This window comes from Anguilla rostrata, chromosome 8, assembly GCF_018555375.3.
Source record: "Anguilla rostrata isolate EN2019 chromosome 8, ASM1855537v3, whole genome shotgun sequence".
Classification (NCBI taxonomy): domain Eukaryota; kingdom Metazoa; phylum Chordata; class Actinopteri; order Anguilliformes; family Anguillidae; genus Anguilla; species Anguilla rostrata.
Genome location: NC_057940.1, coordinates 16,847,839 through 16,874,841, shown reverse-complemented (window position 1 = coordinate 16,874,841; position 27,003 = coordinate 16,847,839). Strand labels below are relative to the sequence as shown.

The window sequence follows — 27,003 nt, the reverse complement described above, 5'->3', positions numbered from 1 at the left end:
ATTTCAAGCAAATGAGGGCGAGCTTTGCAATTTTATAAATACTAGCATCCCAGTGAACATTTTTGTGAAGAAAAGTCGGTGAAAAGTTTGAAATGCCGTTTATGCGTTCAGGTGAATAACCAGCTACATCTGGTTGAGTTTTCTAGCAGACTAGGATGTAGCCAAGGCTATGTCTGGTTAAAACCTGAGCAAATTTGGAGTTGACCTAGCCTGTTCATGTCAAAGCATTGCTCAACCTATATTTCTGCTCTTCTTTGTTCACTTAATGACCCAAATGATTATATATGGCTAACAAGCGCCATTCCTTTTTCAGAGAATCAAATGTGTTCCAAATGTAGTGTTTAGTGGAAAATATTTGGAACTCAAGGCCTCAATTAGAAGGAAGGTGGCAGATTCCTTACACTTTTCACTGAAAGGTTTCTGTCTGCAATGCTGTATCTGATGTGTCTGTGAACTCTTTAGCAAAAATCCTGTAATTTGTCTCTGCATAATTGAGCCTAGTTCCTTCATCAGAATAATAATAATAATAATAATAATAATAGTAGCAGTAGTAGTAGTGTCCATCTGCTTTTAGTTCAGTTCGTAACCATCTTCAGTTCATGGTGTTATTGATTGAAAGATTGTTACTTATTGTTGAATGTAGGCGCCTTCAGGACTGAAGTTTAGATCTGCAGACAATGGAGAGCGTATTATGTTCCGCATTGTCTCCCTTAAAGAATGAAAACAGCCTGATTTCATTACTAAAACATGCCATTTCAAATGTCCCATGAATGCATTGGGAAAGCATCAGCTCTTTAGCAGAGCGTAATTTTGAGGTGCTGGTTTCAGGAAATTGTTGAAAGTCATATTTTGCTTGATACCTGTTGTGTTTTACAGTTTTTTAATTCATTACTCAGATCCATTAAGCTAAATGGAATGCATTCTTCCATATGAACATTTGCTCCTTGAAGAGAAATCATTTAGAACTGTTTCATGGTGCAATACTTGCAGAATTTGGCAGTAAATCAATATTGTTGTGTTCCCTTTTAAGGCTTTTTCAACTGATGGAATTCAGAGGAAGTGGCTTTGAAGGCAGTTCACGCAGAACACATATGAAGTGAAAAGCTCCTTTCATTTTTGATTTTGTTCTCAATAATAGATGCTCTTTTTAAAAATAAAACCTCCTTTCTTGTATTATTGCACTGTCGAATATCCTTTGGCTCATTCTGTCATTTGAGGCTTCACCAACTTCTAGAAGACACAGAGGCCTGGAAATGATGTGAGACGATATATAGCAATTGTCATTGCACTACAAATGAATGCTGTCTCTTTGCCGGTGGATATTATTTCTTTCCCTGTTTGTCTGTAGCCTTGGAACATCATAGCTGTACAATGGGAATTATCATAATGATTTCCAGGTGGTGGCTATGGGCTGAACCTGGGTTTGATACTGATTGTCTGCATTAGCTTGGGCAAACATGATGGAGGGCAAATTCTTTAAAATTTTGAATGTCTTTTGCAATGATTTATCTCCACTGTGGAAGGGAATCTGCAGTCAATGTACACTTAAAATGGAGCCTTTAGTTTAGAGAGAAGCCTTTTACCCAGACTGTTATTGCAGAATCGATAGTTCTATCTAAACTAAAAATCTACCTAAACTCTCTGGTTTTGATTTTCTCCTGAGAGCTTTATAGCTATGCTATTTCAATCAATCTGATTATGAGGGAGAATCTTCAGAATTTCTCCATTGTCGCTGTGGCCTTTTGGCTTCAATGTACGGTCGGCCATTCTGAATCATTTGATTCCGTTTATAACCCGCACAATTTTTAGCAAATTGAGGCAATTATGGATTTAATGCTCAGCCCTTCCATCTAGTAATCCTCTGTTCCAGAGGGCAGAAAGCCTGGTACTCTGATAAAGAGACTTGAGGGAATTGAATTAAATTAATTTTCTGAAGCAATATTGTTCAGATGAAGTCTGCGTGCTTGGTGTTCTGCAGTTAGCTTTCAGTGGATGGTAATTCTGTGGAAGACCATGTTCATGTTCCTACTAAATGAACATAGAGCTGAGTCTAGCTTGCTTTTCATAATATATTCAGACAAGGGTTTGAGTTAAGAGATGTTGCGTTTTCTCTCTTTCATTTAAAAGGCATGGAAGGTGGTTTTAATAACACTGCAGCAGACATTTGAAAACTGCATTTTAAAATGGTATCGCCATTGACCTGATGTGTGATTGGTGCTCTAAAACTCTGCAAGTACACCAGAGTAAAGGGGAGCACCTCTCCCTCTTTATCTTTGGCTCATTGTTCTAAATGACAGGAGGGAGGTTTGTTCCAAGGAAAACATTGTCCCTTTAATTAGCAACGTAGCATTAGAACAAGTCAGTCACAATCACACGCTTATTATTATTCATCATTTTGATGGTGGCCCGTCTCTGCAAGTCATTTGTATTTTTAAGGGTGGCTTTGGAACTATTATGGAAATTTAAAAAAAACCTCATATTGACACACCAGGCCTTCCTTACTTCCATTGTGAAAACAGGAAGTGTCTGTTGTAGAGTCAGGGCTCCCTAGTGAAACACTATCATATCAAGTCATGGGCTATTTCTCACACTGGTTGCTTTTAGGAGGCAAATGGCCATTTTATAAAACAATAGTTTTTATGGACCTTAAAATCAGATTTGCAATCCAGTCCATTGCTGTTCTTTACCACGTCTTCATTTTTTAATTTTACATTTAATATCATCCTTTAAAGACTTTTGTGAATGTCGTAAGTCTACTGTTGAAGCTATACACAGCAGCTCAGATGATTATATTGACATATCTGAGCCATGTCCAGTGCACAGTGAGTATAAAAAGCAGTGACTGACAGTTTCTAAAGTAAGGGCTTGCTGTTTGGAGTCAGGCTTTTTATTTGCTGTGGACTATTATAATTCTTCAGACACAGTTCCATAGGTATTTACTAATATGATTGGGATATTAGCTATATGGTCTACTTTCCTAAGCTCTCATTGCAGTCATTCGGGCTTTGACTTTTTTGATGTATTGTTTAGACTATCAAACATCAGATTTTTTTATGGCAGGATGACTGTGTGTCATTGGACATAAAGAAAACTGGCATTCGGCAGTCTTTGCTGTTGGCTGTCAGTTGTTGAGGGAGCACTTTGCTGACGGAACTCTGAGCAGTAAACCTGTGACGTTGGAATGGCCACAGGCTGATTCATGTGGCCACAGGAGAGGGGAGCAGAGCAGTGTGGTTATAGGACAGCAGTACAGGTGTGCTATTCAGAAGAGTGCTCACCTTTCAGCAGGTGCCACTTGTGAAAGGAAGGGGAAATACTGGGGAGCCCTAAAACGCTCTGCCGCAGGGTAATTGGGGTTAGAGGATAATTTAAAGTTGTTTCCTAGAACAAAACTGTTTAACATACTGACATGATACCTTTAAATGTGAAGTTCCAACTTGTCAGATAGTTAAATAATAAAAGCAACATGATTAGTAGATTAGACCAGGTTCGTTGCTATGAGTCTAGTCTAGTCTAGGCTCGTATTAGCCTATTTGAATATATAAGTGCTAAAAATATATAAATATAAAAATATAAAACATATTTATATTTATACTTTTTCAACTTTTAGTATATATTTCAGTGTAATAGAGTTCATTATTATTAATATATTTTAGTAATAAAGTTTAATATAGTTTAGGTGAGGCATTTTAGTATAATACATTTTAGCATAATGAAGTTTAGTATAGTTTAATAAAATAATAATCAAATAAAGGCCTGAAGGGATAGGCAGTTAAATGGTTCATTGGCTTATTTGTTAGTTAGTCAGCGATGTATACTTAGAACACCAGGTGAGGTCGCTTCCTGTCCAGGCAGGAAGAGGTAAAAGAGAATGAGATTCTTGCGACACTCCAGGACAGTAATGGCACATCTCTGGCACATTAATTTATCTTTAAAAAGCCGTGTGAAATGACACGGACAAGTAAACATTTTGATATTTTGCTTCTCGTACCCTGTACTCTTTAACACAAAGCCAAAATAACAATTGCATTTATCTGCAGTGCAGCTACTTAAATAAGGAACTGCCCTCAGATTAGTTGAGTTTGTCTTGGACCGCAGGAGTGAGGTCATGATTGGAGGGTCCCTTGGCTCGTTTCTAAGGTTACTGCTCTCTCTCTCTCTCTTTCTCTTTTTTGGGGCCCTCTCTCACCTCACATGTTTCCAATTTTCCCTCAATCACGACTGACCTACATACAATCTTTGGGGCCAAGTCTTCAATCCAGGGCTCCAAAGTTACATTTTCAAGCTGCTTCCCCTGGACAAAGAGGCTAATTTGCAACCATACCTTTTAAGGTATCCGTCTTTTGGTTTGATTAGAGTGAACTCCAATGTACTTTTTCTTGTTTGTGCATTGATTAATTCCTGAAATTGACCCATATTTTGAGGGTACCTTTCTTCTGAAACTTTACAACTGCAGTAAAATTGATGTACTCTAGCTGTTTAAATCCAACTCTCAAAAAGGCTCATTGAAAAGTGGACTTGAACTGCTTTTCAAATTATGTAACCACATTTTTGTAAAATGTATCATAAAATGCTCTGCACGAACCACCAATGCACTGACATTAATCTTTTGTTCAGTGCTGTTACATAAAAATGCTACTTCTGTGCAGTGATTTTAGTGATGTAAAATCTATTTAACGTTCGTGTTCTGGGGTGGAATGTTTTCAACAGTTTTTTGTTAGTCAAAATGCAAACCCCACTGATCATTCTAGACAGTTTTTCCTTAATTGTCCCAGTGTGTAAACATGCCCGAGCACCACAAGGCATTCACAGAGAGGAGGCAGCAGAAGGACATGCAGAAGATAAATCAACGCTAAACCTGACAGGGGAAGATGTTTTTTGGGAAGGAAAAGGACAGAAAAGGCAAAACAGAAAGATGTCGGAGAAAGAGAAAGAAAGGGAGAGGGAGGGAGGGGAAAATGAGAAAAGGAGGCAGGGGGAGGAAAAAAGAGAAAGAAGCAGAGGGGTGAAAAGGGGGAGGGGTAAAGGGAAGGGTAAAAAAGCTGGACACTGGAAACTGGTGGTCTGGGTGGAGCCATATGGAAGCATGGGGGCGGAGAAACACATCTCTTTCTACCAGATCCTGGCTTCACTAGAGGATATCCTGAGATAGACTATTCACACACACATACACACACACACACACACACGCACACACACGCACACACATGCATACATGCATGCACACACATATACACACACGAGCGCTCTGTGGTTCCCTCTAAACAGCATATTCACACAAGGGAAATCCATCTGAACTTCAGCCTGTTTAATACGGTCTTCTCTTTTGACTGGATGACTCACTGAAAGGTAATCGCTTTATATTTTCCTTTTGTCCATTGTCCATTTTCAGTAACCTGCGTCTTCTAAAACTGGACTATTTCCGTGGGATACTTATGATATGACTTCATACAGAGGTTCAAAATTGTCTCTATAATTATGCCCGATAAACTCTCACATCTCTTTTAGCTACTTATTTAATGTTCTTTGTCTTAAATCAGTGAACAATTGTTTATAGTTGTCTATGCTTATTTGAGGACCTTAACTAAGGCCAGAGTAGAACTGCATTGTTTTCACATTAAATGCATACATATTTCACTGTAAAACTATTTTTATAGATTTGTGTTAATAAATTCCAATAAACCGGTGGGAAGGTGGTCGGTATACTTGTAATGTTGCGAATCTTCCATATGTACAGATGTTTCATGATAATTTGTGCTTTCATTGGCGATTTCGTTTGAGGAAAATCTTTGAGTTTTTAAAGACTTTTCATTGTTATTTTAATATGATTAAAAAAATTAAAACTGTTGGATTTTCTATGTACTTTTACAAATGGTTTTTGTAAAAGTGGAACATGTGAAGGTTATTCTGGAGTTGTCTATTCATTTGTAGTTACAAAGTAACTGAAGTAGTTAGACTAAAGCCACAGTAAGTTTTTAGACTGTATTGCAACATACCAGCATGCAGCGCTGTAGCCGTCCTCAGATTCTCTGTGACATGATTGACAGCTCGGGGGATGTCAGTGAGGAGACTACAGTGCACATAGCTTTCCAGTGACCTCAGCACAGCCTTCTCGCAATGTTCCGAGCGCTTGTACCGTCTATTGTCATTTCGGAGCTCACTGTACCAGATGGCTGCTGCTGGAAAAGCAAAGCAAAGGCACTGTGTGGGCTGTATCTTCAGATTGTGAGGCTCAATTGTTTGAGTTTTCCATGCTGTGTTTGCTAGTGGAGTCCTGTTAAGGAAATGTGTAGCGATACCTAGCGTGATTAGAAAGGTTTCGTAATGAATGTACAGTGTGGTCGTAGTAACTATGCCATTCATACCTACCTGTCTGCATCATCACGTGCCAAAGTTATGTTCTTGTCGTTTACGTGCAGTGAGTCAGTCCTTCTGAAATGTGAACCTGGAATGTGTGATTATTGCTCTTGAGATCATAAATTGTTTGCCTTTCAAGGGCAGAGGGTGACGCTTAGTTTTGGCGCTTTCTTCAATTGCTGTTGACTTGCTCGCACCTCTGTGTAAAGCTCTTATTGTACTCTGAAAGGAAGGTTTGTTTATTTGAGCGTCGGTGCGTGTGTGTGTGTGTGTGTGTGTGTGTCTGTTTCTGTCCGTTCCACATTTTCCCTTAAAAGCACTTACCTCCTGTTCAAGAACAACATAAAAATCTGGAACTAATTTAAGTTGTTTGTATTTGAATCTGTATGAATCATACACACACATACACACACAGACACACACTATACACATACAGACAATACACACGCACATACAGACAGACACACTCACACAAGGATACTTAATGAGGTTAATTAAGTTGTGGGTGAAAAGGTCACAGAAGTCAGAGTGGGTGTTCTGTTTGTCGGGGAAGGGGCTACGCTCAAAGTGAGTGTGTTTGTGAATGCTTGTGGTCACTGCTAGCTCAGGCTTGTCTCTCTGCCTGAGTGGGAGAAGAAACCATAGAGAGATACAGCATTCCTGGAAGGACAGTGGAAACAACATGAGCCACCATAACCCTGAACCGTGGGGGCTGATTTACTGTGTGAGTGTGGGCAGCTCTGCTGGCTTCGGAAAAACTCTCCTGACGATGGATGTAAATTTACCTGTGGTTTATCATCGTCTGATGAGTTTCTCCACTGGGGTAAAAATACAACATGGATAAGATATTTCGTGAGTTGCTATGACTACTTTGTGGATATTTTGTAACAATCTATCACAGATGATTAAATTTGAACAGCATTTAGGCTATGTTATATTATTGTGAAACGGTTAGGCCTATATTTTTATAAGATGGGTTCAGATGAGTGTTGAAGTGCAAAATGAATGCCATGAAGGCTTGTGAAGGTTTGCCTTGGTGATGGCAAGTACAAGAAAAATGTGTACTGGATTTTGAGGAAGTTCAGGAGAAACAAGCCAGAATAGGTTTGGATCCATTTGAAGTGAGCCTCAAGTTGAGAGTAGAGGGATGAATACATCAGCTTGGAATGCTTTCCTTACAGGCTGCCTGGAATAAAACTCATTAGTGCTAATGCATTTATGATAGCTTAAGTCGGATTGTTATGATTCAGTGCTGTGGCCACGTGGTGCAGGTCATTTTGGTTGGGGTCTGTGGGACGCTGTGTGAGTCTACTGATGGTTCCTACCCTGAAAAGGCAGACATTGCCATAGCAACAGGACCAAAACTACGCCGTGAGAATTCTTAGTTGCACAAAAGGGAGAAAACCCTGCATTTTATATTCCTGACTATGAGGTACACTAACAGTGAAACAAAAGCCGCAGGAGTCGAACAAAGTGTTACTGTGTTGCTGATAAGCTGCATTTAAGGCAGTAATTCTCCACGGGTCTCAGAAACCTGCTCTTCAGCAAGCATGACATGCTTATCATATCTGAGATAGTGTCCACAGGCAGCCTTGTTGTGCCATGCTGTGGTATGTGATAAGTTACCTGTCTAAGCAGCTTCCGCTCCTCATTTCTTTGAAAGGATTATATTTCTTTCTGTTTTGCCGGTTATTGTTTATTTAATTTACTTCATTTACTTTTTTACGGGTTCATCCTCATTGATCTACTGCATATGATCTAGATGAGGAATGTTTGTGTGTGTTTTTTTGATGTTGATTCGATCACAGCTGGAGGTCAAGAAGTCCATGCCAATATAAGCCAGTCAGACACTATAGGCAATAAAAATGACAAACTGTACCCCAGGGAACATTAATTTCATAATGCATAAACACTGTCTGATTACTATACCCAGATTCGCAGGGAGAATTGGGCCCTGCCTATTAATTTCAGTGGCTGTCATTCAAATATAATTGTGTGTCCTGTGAGGGCATTTGTGATATTAACAATTCTTCCAATGACTGTCCGAGGACTAAGAGAAAAAGCCTAAGATTGCAGAGCGTATTTCTTGTGCAAAATCTTGCGCCATAAAGAAACACTTCTTATAAGGTCACCGGATGTCCACGGTGTGCTTGTGGGGGTCAGTTGCTGTGTCTGACCTGCGGTGTGTCTGACGTTAAACTTGTTTTTGTTGGACTGTGGGGCTCTTAGATGGTACACTCCCTCTGGCCACAGGTCTGCTTCCTGCTTAAATGGATAAAATCTGGCGGAGTGTTGGAGAAAGGCACGGGAGCCTCTGGATCGCGAGAGGTTAATGTCTCCCCGCCAGCCATAAATCCTCATTAAGGACAAAAGGCTTGATGATGTCATGATGTTCCTGGTAATTACGGCTCTTTAATGGGTGGCAGGCCACCCCTGAAAGCGGGGGACTGGGAACCAAGTGAACGCGGAGGGTCCTCTAACGACACTGTTGTCTGTGCTACTGCACATGGCTCCGATTCACACGGCCATTTTCTCGCTTAAAAAGAGCGAAATCGCGTACGGCATGGGCACAGAGCCTTCGGCGGGTTCTCGTAAACAGATTACAGAGGCAGAGCTGAAACGGAGCCTGTCTGACTCAGAGTTTGAGAGGCTTCTTTTAACCCAGGTTGAATTTTGCGTTTCAGTTTTGCTCATTACTCCGCAGGATGATTCAGGCCTAAAACATGTGATGTAATCAGGGATTCACTGATTTAAAACACTGCTCAGAAGTGGCAGGCTGCTTTAGCACCATGGTTAAGTCATCAGATTGGTCAGGGTTGACTATTAATCTACAGGGACTTGGGCTGAACTGTAGCCTACTCATTTTCTGAGTGTGTGGTAATCTCATACAAATATGTGTCTAGTCTGTGAAGTGGAATTTTTCCACTTAAAAGCTGTGCCGTGGAAAATATAGGTTAGGGGATATAAATATCCGACTCCATGTGTGAGGCACCGGGCGACCCTGTTTTTAAATTTAACAGACGTGCTACAGTATCAGTAACAGTGTGTATGTGAGCGCATGTGCGTCAGGTTTTGTGTGTCTTTGCATGCAGTTTGTGTTTGTGTTGCGTTCATGTGCGTATTCAATCATAAAGCTCAAAACATCTCATATTTCCTTTAAAGAAAATGATGGATAATTGTAGTCCTCATTTCTGGTTATTATCTTACTTTAACCAGATGGAGGTTGAAACTGAGGGAGGACAGATTGTGTAGGAGAATTCACACCAGGGGAACATTTTGAATCACAGTGCTGTAACTAATCTCCTCGGCATAAACCTCCCTTTTTTACCTGCTCTTTACTTCTTCTGACTGTCCATTCTTATCGTCTGTAGGAAACAGTGCTACCAAGGGTTCGGTAGTATGATATCCCAGGAGGCATTGCGCCTTCCGCCTGAGGGGTGCTCGGTGTCCCAGAATTCCCTGGATTTCAACTCCATGGAGGACTACTGGAGTGAGGTGAAGAGCATGGAGGAGAATGGCGACGGGTGCCAGGAGGAGCTGCTGGAGCGCAGTGTCGATGGTGCGTCGGTCCCTGCCCCACGGGATTCTGGGGAAGGGGGAAGCGTCCTGCATCCATTCTTTAATGTGGTACACGTGTTCAAACGAGGCCTCAGAGAGGATCAGAGAGACCTGTCTGTCTGCTGCAGTCAGTGGGGCAATAGGCTCTTTCCACACCAGACTCAGCAGGCAGCAGTGGGCTGGTATCACATTATCACCCAAAGTAAATCCCTGATTGTGAAAGAATCTTCTTCTTTTGCCTGTGTTGCATTTGCCTTGTGTTGTGCATGACTGATAAGCTGACCCGGGGGGCGCTGTGGGGGCTTTTCAGAGGCTGAGCTTGAGGAGGCGTGGCTTAACGAGGCAGGGCTGTCCACGTTGGTGTCTGGGGCGCCAGGTGACGGTCCCGCCGAAGCCCTGCTCTCCACCCTCACACGCACGCAAGCAGCCCTCGTCAAGAAGCGGCTGGATAACTACACCCAGACGATGCGCAAGAGGAACAAGCAGCCCATCCGCCACGTCCGCGATGTCTTCTCCACCCCCGAACCCCTGGTGAGTGCCTACCACTCTCAGTACATCCCACCCACTTTAGCTATCCTCACTCTCATTAGGTCCAATCCACTTTGGTTATACTCAATCTGATCCACTTTGGTTATCCCTACTCTCCTTGGATTTCAACCCCCACAGGTTAGAAAATCATGTAGTCCCAGGAGTAGCATTTCTATACCTGCTGCTTTGATTGACAACATTTGAATTCCAGAGCAGTGAAGGAGTGGTTCAATGCAGGAGTTGTGAGTATTGGCATTGTTTTGGCTCTCTAAGGTAAAGGGAGCTGTTGACAAGCCCTTCCTGTCTGTGACAGAAACTGACAGGAACAGCTCAGGGGGGTGGGGTTAGAAGACATGCGCGGTATTTACAGCACGGTCAGCTTTCCCGCTGACTCAGCCGATTGGCAGGCGTGATTGTCAGATGAGTCACTCACACACAGCTGGTCTGGGATCAGTGGGGCTTGTTAACCCCCCCCCTCCCCCCCCCCCCCTTCCCATTCTCATGGTCTACATTGTCAACAATGAGTGCAATTAGGGGAAGTGTTTGTACACTGTGTCGGTCTGCCCTGAAGACATGCTGAATGAAAGGCCATTATATCGATTGATCTAAGATTGGCAACCAGCGTGTAAATGAAACCCCCATTTCCTGGAAGTTGTTAAAAAGGAAAACAGATTTGCTTTGCGTTGTTAGCTGCTTAGAACATAATAAGAAGCTAAAAGGCCATGATTGATGGCCTAAGGCCTTTTGCCCAGAAAAGAGTTTGCACAAATGGGTCATTTTAATATTGTAAAAAAAGTAGAAAATGTTTTTTTTTCTTTCCCTGTCTCACACAGACATTTTTTAAATCTTTCTCTGCTTCAGTAAAAGGCCTTTTTAACTGGGTGAAATGTACGTGACTTGTAGTCCGGTAGCTCTGCTGGTATTTGATTGCAGATGAATTGGCTTGAGTGCCCGGCTCAAGTGGAAGCCAAGGGCCTGACTTCATGTTCAAGGCATTCACATTCAAACTGGAGCATGAACACCGTAACGGTATTGTGGAGTAATAAAACTGCGATGGAGACATTTACAACTTAATAATTTATGTGTTGTTTAAAATGACCGTTTGCGTTTTTTTTTTTTTTTTTTTTACAATATCAGACTTAACCTCTCCTGGTATGAGAAGTGAGCATTTTTATGTACTTTTCGTGACATCCTTCATTTATTTAACTTTACATAAAGTCTTGTGAGCCTACCTGTGAGCCTACGTTAGAAAGCCTCATGAAAACGTAATACGGTTCATCTCAGTACCTGTTTGAAAATAAAAAATATGAGGCCAAATTTAGAGAATATATTTATGCCAAATCAGAGGGTCTTGAGTGCAGTATCAGACTGAGGCCTGTGGTCTCATCTGACCATGGAATCCCCCAACAATGGTTGTATTTCCTGCAGGAGGTTTATACTATTGGCCATAGCTCGGGGAGGGGTAGTTTCTGTCGGCGGGGTATTCCCTATCTTGTAACTCCTCTGGTCGATTTTGTGCCTACAGTTTGCTTATGCCATATAAACAAACATACATCTAAAAATACTGCTATTACATAATACTAGTATGATTGCCGCTTTGTGTATGTTTTCTGTGTACATTTAGTTTTTGTACATGTAGTGTATTGTACAATGAATGTAATCTCAGTTCTCCTAATTCCACACACAAATGTGGAACTCATAAATATGTAGACATATATTTACATTTGTTTTCTTCTTGCCTTTAGCTTTTGGCTTTAATATGCATTCATTTTCATTTATTTCATTAATTTGACCCCCACAGCATTGAAGTCGGCAGTGGCACATCTCACTAATTTAATAAGGCTACTTCAGAAAGTAATGGCTACAGCTAATGTACCTAATGAAGAAACAGCATTACTGTTGCTCATGGTTCATTTGCACAGGGAAATGGCTGCAGTTTGCACTGATGTATGTGGTTACTTCCTCTTTCTCTCACAGTCTGGACGTGCCAGTGACCCCGTCTCCCCGTCCGCCCCCAACACCCAGTCCCCTCCCAAAATGTCCCTCTGGACCCCTGTGCAAGGTGAGCCAGATCAGATCGTCTGTTTCTGTGGGGAGAGCGAAAACAGCACCCTAGCCACACACACCCACACCTGCACTGTGCACACACATCTGCACTGCACACATGCACACTCAAGTGTGTGCCTTTCTTTGTGTGTTTGTGTACATGCACGTGTGCATCTTTCTATGTGTGTTTGTGTACATGTGCATATGTGTGTCTTTCCTGTGTGTTTGTGTGCATATACATATGCACGTGCATGTGCCTGGGTGTGTGTGCGTGTGTATGTATGTGTGCGTGCGTGCGTATGTGTGTACTTGTGTACTTGTGTGTATGTGTGTGTGTGTGTGTGTGTGCTTATGTGTGTGTGTGTGTGTGTGTGTGTGTGTGCATGTATCCGTGTGTGTGTGTGTGTGTATGTGCATGTATCCGTGTGTGTGTGTGTGTGTGTGTATGCGTGCATGTGCGCGCGTGCGTATGTGTGCGTGTGTGTGCATGTATCCATGTGTGTGTGTGTGTGTGTGTATGCGTGCACGTGTGCATGTGTGTGTGTGTGTGTGTGTGTGTGTATGCGTGTATCCATGTGTGTGTGTGTATGCGTGCATGTGCGCGCGTGCGTGTGTGTGCGTGTGTGTGTCTGTGGTCATTTCTCATGTCCTGGGCCGTTGCAGGGGAGATCCAGCCGGTGAAGGAGACCCTGGCGTTTGATGTGCCGTACTCTGAGGGCGTGGCCGCCCGCAGAAAGGAGGGTAACTGCCAGGACTGCAGTAGGGTCAGCAGGGAGGACACACCCCCACCTGTGAGTGACATTCCCATGACATCATCATGCCAGCACCCTCTCCACACCCCCTCAGCTACCTTAACCACAACCGCATTACCTCTAGGGAACCGGGAATCCCCATTTCCCCTTTTTCCCGTATAAGACTGTGTCTTTTTTTGGCTTGGTTTCTGTCAACATGCGTTTCTTTTTTCCCAATTCTCATCCTCTCAGATATTTCTCCCCCCGTGTCCCAAACTTGGACTGACCCGAGTGGACGACCTGTCCTCTGAAGACATGAGGAAGATCGGGTACATCTCCCTGATAGAGCTCACCACCTTCTACGACGTGCTGGGCATTGAGCTGAAGAGGAGCCGGTCGGTGCGCAGCAAGGTTCGAGGTGGGTCGGGGAAGGCGGGGCAGACTGTTCGCGGACACCGTCGCCTTGGCGACCGCTGCTAATTTGCGCTTATCGCCATTCCTCTTGCTCTCTGCAGAGAATGGCATCTTTGGAGTTCCCCTAGCAACGCTTTTGGAAAACGACCAGAAAAAACTCCCTGGGTCCAAAGTTCCCCTCATTTTCAGAAAGGTAAGGAGCTACCAGTGTGCTCAGTCCAGGAAATCACCAGCTTTAGCTGTTCAGGCTTTAGGTCATGCTGTCGATCTCCTGACAAGTACTGACTGGAAATCTCAGATCGTGATTGTGACCCGATTGTGGAACTCTGGGTATTTATGGATATCTACTCAGATCAAAAAACTTCCTCCATGACTGGTTGCAAACTCTTGTTCCTCCTTCACGAAGGAGATGTTTCTGTATCACATGATATCACATACCCTCCAAATGAACTGACATTACTTCACATGTTTGCTCAACTGGCTCCCATATCCAGGGCGACTCTTATATCATCTTATACAGATGGAGATGTACAGTAGTTATACGGTAAAGGCACATAAAGTACTCTGGTCCGGTTTTCAATGGAAGCTATAAACCTGCAATTCAAACCTTTCAATTTCTGTACAAAGCCAGATTCACTGATCTGTACTTCCATGTAATGCATTAATTAATGCATGTGTCTGGAATCTATGCAGCATGGACTCAAAAAGCAAGCCCCAGAATCTGTGCAAGTCCCTGAATCTGTGTGTGTGTGCATGTGTGTGTGTGTTTGTGTGTGTGTGTGTGTTTTCAGCTGTTGTCCAAGCTGGAGCAAACAGGTCTGCAGACAGAGGGCATTCTGAGAGTACCTGGGTCGGCCTCCAGGGTCAAGGTGAGGTCACGCAGCATCTCCATGCCAACCCAGTCCCACAACCTTCCTATTACCTGTCATCCAAATGCGACCTATGGTTTACTCATGTAAAAATGTAATAAAAAAATTATGAAAACATAGTATCTGAATGCATGGTAGTATGAGGAATAAGTACGTATTAACATTTGTATTAATATATATATATATAGTGCAGGTACTTAAAAATGTATTTTTAAATGTTACAGTCATTCTCATGAAAATGACATTTTAATGCATATGGTGTACTGCCGAAAATACTTTGCAAGATTTGTTGTTTAAAGCAAAGCTGTAGATGAGAATAAAACTTGCAGGTATTACAATGAATGTGTGGGCATTATGACCCAGACTCTGTGGGATGTTAGGAACAGTGTTCATGTGCCCCCCTTCCTTTCTCTGTTAAAATACATTTGCACAAGGGAACCAGGGGTGGGGGTGGGGGGTTTGCTTCAGTTTGATTTTTGTGGAGCCATGGTGGGTTAGAGCCCTCGCCATGAAGCTCAGCCCTTCTGAAAGTTAAAAAAAAACCCTGCAGGTATTGAGTTTCCTGTAAGACAGGAAATGGCACATGGAAGCGGTTAACACAGGAAAGTGGGCTGCCCTGGCGTAGCTGAGGTTCACTCCAGACCAGCCGTACTAAAGGGCACCTTCTGTTCATGGGCAAAACCAACCGTCGTTTACCCAACAATTCCCATTCGCCATGTGTGTCCAATTGCGGCCCGGAATACCTTTCCCTGAGAAAGGCCAGTGCTGCTGCAGAACACATTCCAGGGAAAGAGTTTAGCTGGGAACACTGACCGCATTCCTCATCAGTGGCCCCTTCATGAGTCTTATAGAAATGCCTGGTCTGGCCAACCAAATGTTTTCCCCGGGTCTGGATTCTCTCATAGAACAACACAGGTTCCCTGCAAACGGAGCAGAAAGAGCTGAGGGAGTTTTGTGTGTTGCGTGTTTTTCACGTGTTCTTACGTGTCGCGGGTTCTGTGGGCAGCATCTACGGCAGGAGCTGGAGGCCAAGTTCTACGAGGACCGCTTTGACTGGGAGCAGGTACGACACAACGACGCGGCCGGGCTGCTCAAGATGTTCATCCGGGAGCTTCCCTACCCCCTGCTGACGCTGCAGCACCTCCCCGCCTTCCTCGCCGTGCTCAGTGAGTCTTCCTCCTTCCAGAATAACACTCACACTCAGCCCGTGCAACTCAAAAAACTCATTCTACTTCCATGCGAGCACTCTTCCGAACAGTTAGTCTGCGATCTCACGTCTTCATTGTGCTCACATACTGTGTGTACAGTCAGCTGCCGGTTCACTCTGCACACCTACATTTTTAGAATCTGATAATAGATATTTAATGGTATGAGAGACTGAGGAAGAGATTAATGATCTCCATTATTCCCCACAATTTGTTTTCATTTATTGAATAAACACTGCCACCCTCTGTTGAATCTCAAAACTGCAGTTTTGTCTGCATGAACTGCAATGATTCATGTTCCAGGTGCAGAGCGTCTAGTTTTTCTGTTGTTTTCTTTTCCATTCCTAAGCCAGTACTAGTGTTGAAGTGTGATGCTGATGTTTTTCTCTCCTGTTGGCTGCGCTGGTCAGATATGCCGCTGTCCAAACATCAGATCCAGGCCCTGCACCTCCTCATCATGGTGCTCCCGGAGCCCAACAGAGACATGCTGAAGGTAGGACCTCCTCGTCGCCACACTGGGCTCTTCCATCTTTCCCAGCTCTGCCTCCTTCTCCACCACATAGAGTCACTGCCAAAAAAATTCACTGGAAACAGTTCTCGGAAAAAGTGGCTCTGATTCACCACACAGAGCAGCAGTGGAAATTCCCTCTGTTTTCATGCGGCATTGTGTTATTCGGTCTCGTGCTGGAGGTTAAGAGCTGCTTCTACACACCTGCTGAGCAGATTTATATGACGACGGTTGGAGAAACACTAGATCAGTCATCCTCACTCCTAGTCCTGGAGAGGCGCGGAGTCAGATCAGCAACTTATTCAGACCCAAGAAACCAGGTGGCCTGAATTAGCGGTGTAATTGATTGCTTTTACTGGTCAATTGCTGAAGTGCTAAGTAGCAACAAAAGCCAGCAGACCCTGCGGCTTTCCAGGACCAGTGCACTAGATTAACACTGCACCCTTCAGCAAGGTACTCCACATGATTTGCTTCACTGAAATGTCCATGGATATCCATAAATGAATTTCTTGTAGGAGTCTATGTACATTATTCTGGATATGGGATTATCAGTATTATTCTGCTAAATGCATGAAGTGTATATAATGTAATATCCCAATGCAAACTAAAACAGCAGTGACTACATTTCTTTGAACTTTGACCTGCGTGTGCCACTTTGTGAGATTTGCAAGATTTGTTAGATCATTCACGATAAGCTCCACAGGTGTTTGTTTCATGAGCTGTCTCAGTCCAGCACAGTTAATACACCTTCAGCCTCATCCATCAGACTCTTATAGCCAAGATTAATACTTATTTTACTCTACATCCTGAGAGCCTTTAATTTGAAACATATGAGTAATTCTTAGAATCCATATATCAGCTACAGTATATAATGCTGGACTGTGCATTCTCAGTCCAGCACTGGTAGATTTCTGCTGATCCATGCATCAGAGGGACTGGGGGTCCTTGGGTTCTAGTTTGGAATACCACAAGCACAGTAATAAAACAGCTATTCCCATATACAGTAAATCTTTCACTGATGGCATTATAGAATCTAGAAGTTATCCTGGATAGTTGTGAACCACATGTTCTGTGAGCTGAGGTGTGATCCACCTAACATGGCTGAAATTCTCATGAAAGGGGAGACGTGAAAGGGGGTGCTGATGTTTCTACCCACGGTCCTTAGGCCCTGCTGGAGTTCCTCAGGAAGGTGGTGGCCCACGAGGACAAGAACCGCATGGGCCTGTGGAACGTCTCCATGATCGTGGCTCCCAACCTGTTCATTATCCGCGGGAAGAGCGCCAAGCTGGAGGAGATGCAGGGGGCAGCGGGCGCGGCCCGCCTGGTGTGTCTGCTTATCACCAATCAGGACCTGCTGTGGACGGTGAGTGTCACCCCGAGCGCCTGACTAATCAACACTTACTGCTCAACTCAAACTACCACTCTACTCAACTACCATTCTACTCAACCACCACTCTACTCAACGACCACTCTAATCAACTACCACTCTATTCAACCACCGTTCTACTCAACCACCACTCTACTCAACTACCTCTATACTCAAGCACCACTTTACTCAAGCACCACTCTACTCTTCTACTATGGCTTTTCCTGATAGTAAGCCAAGAGCAGTGAACCCAGCTGGGCTGCCGGACTCCTGGACTGGGGGTTGAGATGCTCTGATTTAGGGATCTGGCTGCCTGAAGTCCTGAAGCCCTGAAGCACAAAGCAAATTACAGCTGTGAAATTTAATGGGGTGTAAACCCTCTCTTAATGGATTGTGCTCTCAGGGCCAAAGTGGGGACGTTAACTTGGCCATGGCCTTGACACTCTCTCTCTCTCTCCCTCCCTCCCTCTCTTCCTCTCTCCTTCCGTCCAGGTGCCGTGTTTCCTGATCTCTCACTTGCGCAAGCTAAACGAGGCATCCGTGACCAAGAAGCCTCCGAGTTCAGAGAAAGCCAAAAGGAAACTGCTGCGGAGGTGGACCATGGACCGTGACAAACGGGAGAAGATTCAGGTGTGTGAATGCGTTGCCTGGAAACCCAGACCCAAAATGCATTGCATGTGTCTGAGTTATTGAGCATGGTTACTGCAAGGCATCACAGCTGATGGATTACAAAGTAATTGTTGAGAAGCACAACTAATAACTTTCCTTGTGTAAATAATCTGAAATATCTCAAGCTCCATTTACATTTTCATGTGTGGTTGTCGCTGCAGGTGCCCTCTAAAACAAAGACCCTCTTCTGCACTGGGAGCACTCTCTCCCAGAGGCTTTGATTAATTAATTTCTGTGTCCCTTCTGCATTGTCCTCACTAATTTATTTAGCCAATCCAATTAATTCAATTGGAGAATGAAATTATTTCTCTAAATGAATGGCATAGATCACAACCTCTCCATATTCCACTTGCTCTTTGGGCTCTAAATAAGGGTGCGTTGCTGGTCTGTCTCTAATGATATAATCTCTCATTAATCAGATGTCATGAAGAGGTTTTGCCATTGCAGAACAGTGACTGCTGACTGCCCCCTAAAGCTATTCATCTTTTTTAACATTTTAGCCATTTAGCAGACACTCCATTCATCTTATCCAGAGTGACACACACATTTACATTTGTTCCAAGCAATCTATTTAATGTTGGTATTTTACAGAAACAATTCAGGTTTAGTATCTTGCTCAGTGATACAAGAGCATTGCCCAACCTGGGTATCAACTCTACAACCTTAAAGTCCAGTCCTATAGCCATTATACTACACTGCTGTATTATACTACACTCCTGGTGCTTTGTACCTCCTGCAACAGATCCAGGATCTGCTTCCTCTGTGCTAATCCTGACTCCAGTTTAAGGCAGAAAAGAGATTAAACTGATCCAGGGTCTGTGGTTATTTACAGGGAAGTACCTTGTACCTATTTTCCACTCTCTTGAGGTGTTGGTCGCCAGTGCTGACCATAGCCTTTGAGGGGCCCTAAGCAGGATTTGATTTCCCCCGCCAAACCCAACAATATAAATAACGAATATATGTTATAAGAATGAGGGGGCCCCCTGGTGGTCGCGGTGCCATAAGCAGCAGCTTGTGTGGATTATTGGGGCGAGCCGGCTCTGTTGGGGATGCCGCAGAGGTGTGACTGTAATCTCCTGTGTGCCTGCAGTTCTCTGACCTGCTTCGTGAGAATGTCATCCGCGTTCACGCACCCCTCCATGCCAAGGTCTCCATGGCGATACTGCTGGACAATGAGACGAAGGCTAAAGATGTTATGGCTCGCTTTGACTTCGAGAACGGGTCAGTGCGGAGATTTTTTGGCATTTGCGTGCGTGTGTGCATGTGTGTGTATTTGTGTGAGTGTACGTGTGTGCACGTGTGAGTGTGTGTGTGTGTGTGTGTGCGTGTGTGGGTGTGTATATTTGTGTGTGTGCGTGCATGTGTGAGTGTGTGTGTATTTGTGTGAGTGTGTGTATGTGCATGTGTGTATGTGTGTGTGTGTGTGCATGTATACGTGGGTGTGTATTTGTGTGTGTGTGCATGTGTGAGTGTGTGTGTATTTGTGTGAGTGTACGTGTGTGCATGTGTGAGTGACTGTGTGTGTGTGTGTGTGTGCATGCGTGTGTGTGTATTTCTCTGTGTGTGCATGTGTGAGTGAGTGTGTGTGCGTGCATGCGTGCGTGAGTGTGTGTGTGAGTGTACATGTTGAATATATTCATTCTTTTTTCTAGACACAGCTGATTTCCCTTCCCTTGTTATCTGCAGGTCCCGCGGCTCTGGCAGAAGGCCCAGACGGTTTTTATTTGAGGTTGGGGGAAACATAGGTATGTTCATCTGATTGCACTGCAATTCACATAAATCACTTTTTAGTGATATAAACACACACATTTTAACCATCCATTACTGTGTGGTCAGGCATTGCCACAGATCCCTGTACTGTACAGATCCTCTGTTGTTTAGTTAAGACTCCAATCCAAAGGAATGAACACAGCTTATATTCATTTGCAAATGAACATACCATTACATTTTTATTTGTGACACACATTGCTGTACTGTTACTGACCTGTCTGTAATCCATTTCAGGAGAGAGATGCTTGGACCCTGAGACGCATCTTCTTGATTTGTACCGCATCAATCCCAACTGCACATGGGTCTTTAAGCCCAAAACAACCTGAGGACACCCCCCGAGCAGTAAGAGACTGCTGCAAAAATAAAATATCAATACAAGCTGTCACCCTCTGGCGGTCATCCCTGTGAGCGCATTCATTGAGAGCTCGGATTATTGAAGGCGCCTGCGGTTCGATGTTGATCTGGATTCAGCACCACGGCCCAATCGTTCACGGACTACAAACAGCTGGGCTGTTGTCTCTGCGTGAAAGCCTTATCCTGTGGAGACCCTGAAGTTCTGGGAGCAGGGCGTTGGCGAGTGTATGGATTTTAGATTGAGGTGTTTTAATAACAGCAATTGATTCACTGAGCTGTGTGCCCAACCACGGTCCAAAACAAGGGCATCTGGACTTGCGGCGCCAAAAAGCGTGATTTAAGGTGTATCCTACGGCAGTCACGGACCCTGCTGCTTCGCTGGTCTTTTGCTGACGGCAACGCAGCCGCACTGTAAAAATGTGTACAAACAATATTTATACCACTTATTTATCCCACTTTTTGTATTACCGTGAAGTATAAACACCATGTTTTTATGTCTGTTGTTCTGTTCGTTTGCTGTTTGAGGAGAGATGTTCGCTATTGAACCCTGCGCCATGTAATTGCGACGGTCACATGACCAGGCAGAGCCTCGGTACCTTTGATGCAAAGAAAGAGCGTGATGGGACGTTTTGGGACAGACGCGTGCGGCTCTGGGGGCGGAGCCTGGACTGAGCTGGTCTTGATCTCAGGCTTTGAGGACAGCCGTGTGCAGCCTCCAAAGACCCCTCAGCCTGCGTACTCAACCACTGACTGGGGGCACCACTCGTCCGCACTGCTTTCAGTCTTTGAAAGCAGTGCCAGGCAAAAGAAAAGCACTTACTTAAAGTCACCTGTATGGATGAACTCTGCCAATATAACCTGTTGGTCTTCTTCAGTGGAGGATTTCCTTAAATATTATATTAGAGGCCCAATATCCTGTGGGGTTGCAACTAGCTGAGAGACTGCTCAGTGTAACACACAGTGCTGACTCTTACAGGCTTCCTACTTTGACTGGTAAGTGTACTGGGTTGATATGTTTTCAGTTGGCGTATCACACCATTGATCAAACGCTATCAGTTATAATGGTGGCATCTGAAATTCTGGTATTGACTTATTTGCCTAGAAGATGTAGTAGTGCTTCAACCAAAGCTAGGAAGTGAATTGCAGTCTGTTTTGTAAGGTTTATTGCATATATGTATAAATCACCTTTATATAACATTGAAGCAGCTGTTTTTTCTCTTCTTTTGCCATATTATTATACACAGTAATATGTCCAGTGTTAATTCAACTCTAACAGAGTACATACGAGTCCAACAGGGACCATATATATATATGCTGGAAGAGTTGATTTACTGTAATGCTGTATTTTGGATTCTCTCATCACTGCATACATCATAAGCTGTAGTGAAGTGAGTGAGTTTACCAGGTCTTAGCGATCTTGTCAGCTCTACTTATTTCTCTGGTCTTGATCAAGGCTTGGCCTCGATCACGTGCCGTGAGTCACGCATATGGGTTTGAGATCAGCTGGGTACACAAATTGTTTCAGTCTTACTTGTCTTGCTTGATCTGATAAAGCCTTATATTGATTAACTGGAAGGGCACTAGTCCAACTCTTGGTTTGAATGCAGGAAAGAGGGAACACACAAACACACATGCACACCCAGCAATGGACTCTCCTTTGTATTCATTGAAGGACTGGCAGTCAACATCATGTGCTACATTTCATAAGATGTCTTTCACACTTTGACATTTCCATACAACGCAGCTTAAATGTGTTGTATGGAAACTTGGCTATCTGATGATTACTGTCCCACAGTGGGGAGAGGGGAGTGATGGTGATGGGGGGGTAAGGGGTAGATGTTTACGTGTGTGCATGCACGTGAGCTGTGAAAGAAATCATCGGCACAATACAGGTCATTATTTTAGCACCGCCAGCCAACCATCAAGAGAGAAATCTGAAAATCTGAATGCCCTCAGCCTGGCGTTCCTCACCAGCGGCTGGAACTGATGTGTTCCGGTAAATTCCACTCGCTGTGCAGTGGGAGGTGGCCCTCATGATCCCCCCCCGCCCCCCCAGCCATCTCTTTTGGCAGCGTTCTCCCTGTGCTTATATGTATGGTAATCATCACGGCACAGTGGCGCTACAATACCACCCGGCCAGAACTTCAGCGTTAACATGTGATTTCACTCAAACAAAGATTCCCTTTTCTGGTCTGCATGAAGTCGAATGTGCAGCACTTGGGGGTTCTGTACTGGGGGTCGAGTAATCACAGAGTGATATGTTTCGCAGAGCAGGATCTCTGGTTAATACTGCGCAGAATCACTGAGACCCCTTATGGGATCTTTCACAGGAACATTCTTTCCTGTGCTGAGGAACTTATAAGTATGAAGAGTAAAGCCTTTTTGCTGCCATAAAGGGTGACCGGGGGTAAACGTGCTGTACTTTATCACAGATTAGTGAGGTACAGAGAAAAATTCACATTCCGCAGGCCAGATTTATAGCCGCTTATGAACAATTATTATGGCATGGGAGATCTGCGTGGGATTTAGAAAACAGACACCCGCAGGAGTGCTTTTGATCCGCTGTTTTCACAGATTTCTTTTAAGAAATATGTGAATGATTTAAATGGGATTATATTTATTTACTATGAATAAATAAATAGGAAATGTGCTGGACTGAGAATGGGGTGAGGTCAAACCACTGACCCTGGACAGGATTGTGGGAAGGCGCCTTGGAGGTCAAAGGCCACTGTGAAGTTGAGGGTATCAGTCATGTGACCCCTGATGTCACAGGTCACAAATGCACTTTGGATTGTCTGGCAGTTCTGTGTCATGGCAAGTTTTGGGGTGAAAGGTCAAGGCAAGAGAATTCAGAGCACAGCCTTCATCAGAGCACCATTACAACAAGCTCTGTAAAAATATAAAGGGCACCAACAGCAAAAAAATATAATACACATTCTCTTAAACATAGATTACATTCAGCACTCTTACCCCGCATAACTTATGCAGCTTACATTTTACATACAGTCCATTTACACAGCTGGATATTTTACTGAAGAAATTCAAGTTAAGTACCTCACTCCAAGGTACAATGACAGGGTCCTACATGGGTACCAAACCAGTCCCATAATGATTATACTACACTGCCAAACAAATTGTACAAATGTATTTCCCTGGGTAGTAGGAACCACCCTAGGTAACAGGCCTTCCCCTGCGTAGGGGTGTTCCCTTTGACCTCTACTGGGTCAGACTTCCTATTTTCCCCTGCTTGCCACTGCCTTTGACATAAAGTTCACACTTAACTGCAGGCAGTGGGTGTAGTGGCCATTAGTTTGCCACATGGGGGAGCTGTTGTTGCTCATGATCGCAGGTGCGGAGGACACCAGCTCAAAGTGTTATCTCTGGAGGAATATTAAATTTTAATAGAATATTAGATTTGATATCAGGGGAGTATGAATAAAACACTGAACAGCACAAAGTGGAAAAATAGACAGAGCAATTCATTAATTGATTATAGAATGAAGTGCACCTCTACAGAAATTATTACATTATTCTGATCCTTGTACAGGGATCAGTGCTGTTCATAAATATTACATCAGCTTTAAAATTTGGATTTACAATTCTCACATAAAGAATTTTCTACTCTAATTTGTTTCAACACTCCACCCATTACATTTTTGAACCAATAAAAGATGAGTTTGCCGTGGGTGAATAGAGAAAAGTAACACTTGTGGACATACCTGAGCATCACCAGAACTCCTCAACATCTTAACAACTTAAATAGCAGCTGAAACTCTAACTAAACTGGAGAGAAGGCAGAGCATAAGTCTCCCTAGTGATGAACCATTGCCTAGGTAACACTTTAACCAAACAGACAGGGAGAAGTCAGTCACAGTTTCCCAGGAGGCGCTAGCAACCATCATTGATAGGGTGTGAGGTGGTGGCAGGGTTCTCTTCTAGGTTACATAAAAATTTACCCCAAAATTTGTGATATCATGTTCTTCTTTGTGCGTCATAGTCTTGTTGTTTTATCTCAGTGCTGAGATCAACAGGTAAACATTTTTTTTTCACTTCACATTTTCACAATTTTCCACATCAGAGATAATGGTGAGAAATGGAGCCCATAGCCAGATTTAATGTGTTCTGAAACTTTAGATCCAGACATCCATCAATCCCCAGCCAAATGTCAGCCCAAACATACCTTAAACCGTATGTTTTCAATACAGGATCTAGGGGTCCTTGAAGGTGCTGAAGGTGATGTGTCCCTCACCAGACTTGATATACAATGACTACATATAGGTAGATTTGGTAAAATATTTTCCAATACAAAACCTTAAAAAAATAAACAAAAACAAACATGTTTTACTTTTGGTTGTCCCTTGGATTCCTTCAACCCTGGATGGGGATCCCTTGCTTAGAAAAAGTTAAAAAACCTCTGCCTCAAACAAAGCATGCATTGCTGGCATGATGACAGTCAGATGATGAGATCCCTTTGTTTCTTCCTTTACCATTAGTTATTTTCTTCTGCCAGCATCGCAGCGTCACTGAGTGGTGTGAGAAAAGGCATCATGGGTAAAACGCTCACCCTGTCCTGACACGCTGACAGTTGGTGGTGTGAATGACTGTGTCTGGACAGGCCGAACTGGCTCGTCCCAGGGCACTGCCGGTAGTCGGGCACGCACTGTGGGCCAATGTGCGATGCCACAGGACAGCCTGTGGAAGCACGCGAACGCAAGCTCTCCTCTTTTATCAAAAACTGCCGCTCCAAAATATGAAACAGTCGCACAGAAGAAGAAAAGAAATGCCTTGTGAGGAAAAACGGCACGCAACGCATACTTCCCCTCCAACAACCATATCGCATGTCCCCAGGCGGCCATTTTTCTCTGCTCTTCAGAGGAACAGTAATTCATCATCTCAGACTCCATGGAGGTCAGAGAGAGACCTCCCCTCTTTCAGGACCTACAGACAGCAGTGTCCCTCTGCATATGGAGATAAATACCACACGTAAGAGCACAGGGTTCAGATTCTGCTGTGCTGTTCTACCCTTGAGAAATGTACCTAGCCAAGGCTCTTTCCTTAAATAGCCGTATAAACACAGGATGTGAACATGTAAGACACGGAAGTCACCCTACATAAGGTAGAAGTAAAAGAACAAGGAAATGTGGAAGGGATTTAAACTTTCTTTGTAATACATAAGGGACGTCCTAACAGCACATTTATTGGACTTTAGCTGGTTTCTGATTGTCTACAGGAATTTAAAGTTCGGCCAGGGAAACAAACATGCCTTTGTTTGTTATTAGTCTATTACTGTGACTGAGATGAAGATCAGACCACATTCAACGAGTTATTAGGCAGAAATCCTGACAATTCCAAAGGGAATTCACAAAGGGGTTCACAAACTTTTCCTTGCAACTATAGTTATTGAGTCAGAATAACCTTTTTCCATTTTTGGATTAAAAAACTTAAAATACATTACTTTAATTTCTCTATTCAGTCTGTCATGTATCCTGTTCTTGGATACTTGGATAATTTAGCGTCACATATTCTTTTTCAGATATAATGATGTGCACTGTCATGTAGTTGTGGAATATTGGGACACACTCTAAAAGTCCATAGGCTTTTTATTCAACTTTTCTTCACTTCAAATTCTTTATCAATAGGAACAGGCACCATGAAAAACATCTTGACAGGGCCTTTTTCAAGTGCCACACAGAGCATCAAGCTATTCATTGAGTCTGGTGTTACTGATAAAAAAACAGAAAATTAGAAAGGTTCAGTAAAAGCCTTGCTGTGGAGGGCATCCAATTTTTTTTTTGCTTTTGTTCAGGGCATGATGTTGACTCTGCCATGGGGATTTCTATGAAACTATGGCTTCATATGCAATGCACTGTCATATGAAATATGTTACAATGTACCTTTGTGACATGAGGTAGCCAGCTCGCAGGTAGATTGAAATTATCACAGCCTTCGCTGATGCCAGGCGCATCACTCATCAGGTCAAAGGTCGTCTGCATGATTTCCATGTTTTTCATGCAGCTGAGATAAGGCTGTCAACTACATAGCACCTGCAAAGACAGATGGAGTTCATCACCTTTCCCACATCGTGTAAGAGTTTAGAGAGAAGAGAAAAATATATGTAGCTGGTTTCCTTTATTTACGTGTCTCTGTATATACCTGGGGAACTCCACTGAGGAAGAAAGGACAGGAAGTGATGTCACTATTCCCATGAGCTTTTTAATGAACGCAGCATGTCTGGATTTAATTTTGGCCCCCTCCATGGGCTTTGCAGAAAAATAACTTTCAGCACTTTCCATTTTTCATGTGGAGAAAATAATTCTCATATAAGATTGGAACTTGATAGCACAGACCACTGTTATTTGGAGCATTCCAAATTAGGAGAAAGAGAAAACATGGGGACACAAAGCAATGAAAAAGAATCAATTTAACACAGTCCAAAGCACATGATGAGTTAGACTAAAGCTGTAAAATGTCGCTGTAATCAGTGTTATTTCTTCGCTTCAGTTACTGGGTAAATGCTGAAGAGAAGCCAACACTTATCCATAAACTAATCTGGAGCCAAGAGCAACCTGACAGATGCTTGTTCACTTCTACTTCCAACCAACCCGCCCAATGGAAATCACTTAGGATT

The 27,003-nt window shown here is 43.4% G+C and overlaps 1 protein-coding gene across 4 annotated transcripts in view; it reads left to right on the top strand.

Annotated features, from left to right (window-relative positions):
• LOC135260963 (rho GTPase-activating protein 18-like) overlaps positions 1-21,577 on the top strand; it is a 29,959-nt gene extending 8,382 nt beyond the window's left edge. For 2 of the 4 annotated variants that reach the window (XM_064346726.1, XM_064346727.1), the window contains exons 2-15: positions 9,729-9,916; positions 10,226-10,446; positions 12,421-12,505; positions 13,153-13,280; positions 13,473-13,638; positions 13,736-13,827; positions 14,426-14,503; positions 15,510-15,669; positions 16,119-16,201; positions 17,382-17,579; positions 18,075-18,212; positions 19,342-19,472; positions 19,938-19,996; positions 20,256-21,577. In XM_064346726.1, the coding sequence (XP_064202796.1) occupies positions 9,729-9,916; positions 10,226-10,446; positions 12,421-12,505; positions 13,153-13,280; positions 13,473-13,638; positions 13,736-13,827; positions 14,426-14,503; positions 15,510-15,669; positions 16,119-16,201; positions 17,382-17,579; positions 18,075-18,212; positions 19,342-19,472; positions 19,938-19,996; positions 20,256-20,347 (1,819 nt within the window). In that variant the 3' untranslated portion in view covers positions 20,348-21,577. Of the gene's footprint in view, positions 1-5,092; positions 5,350-9,728; positions 9,917-10,225; positions 10,447-12,420; positions 12,506-13,152; positions 13,281-13,472; positions 13,639-13,735; positions 13,828-14,425; positions 14,504-15,509; positions 15,670-16,118; positions 16,202-17,381; positions 17,580-18,074; positions 18,213-19,341; positions 19,473-19,937; positions 19,997-20,255 lie in introns of those variants that run through there. The other 2 variants (XM_064346729.1, XM_064346730.1) reach the window with 2 other exon arrangements.
• The last annotated feature ends 5,426 nt before the right edge of the window (positions 21,578-27,003 follow it).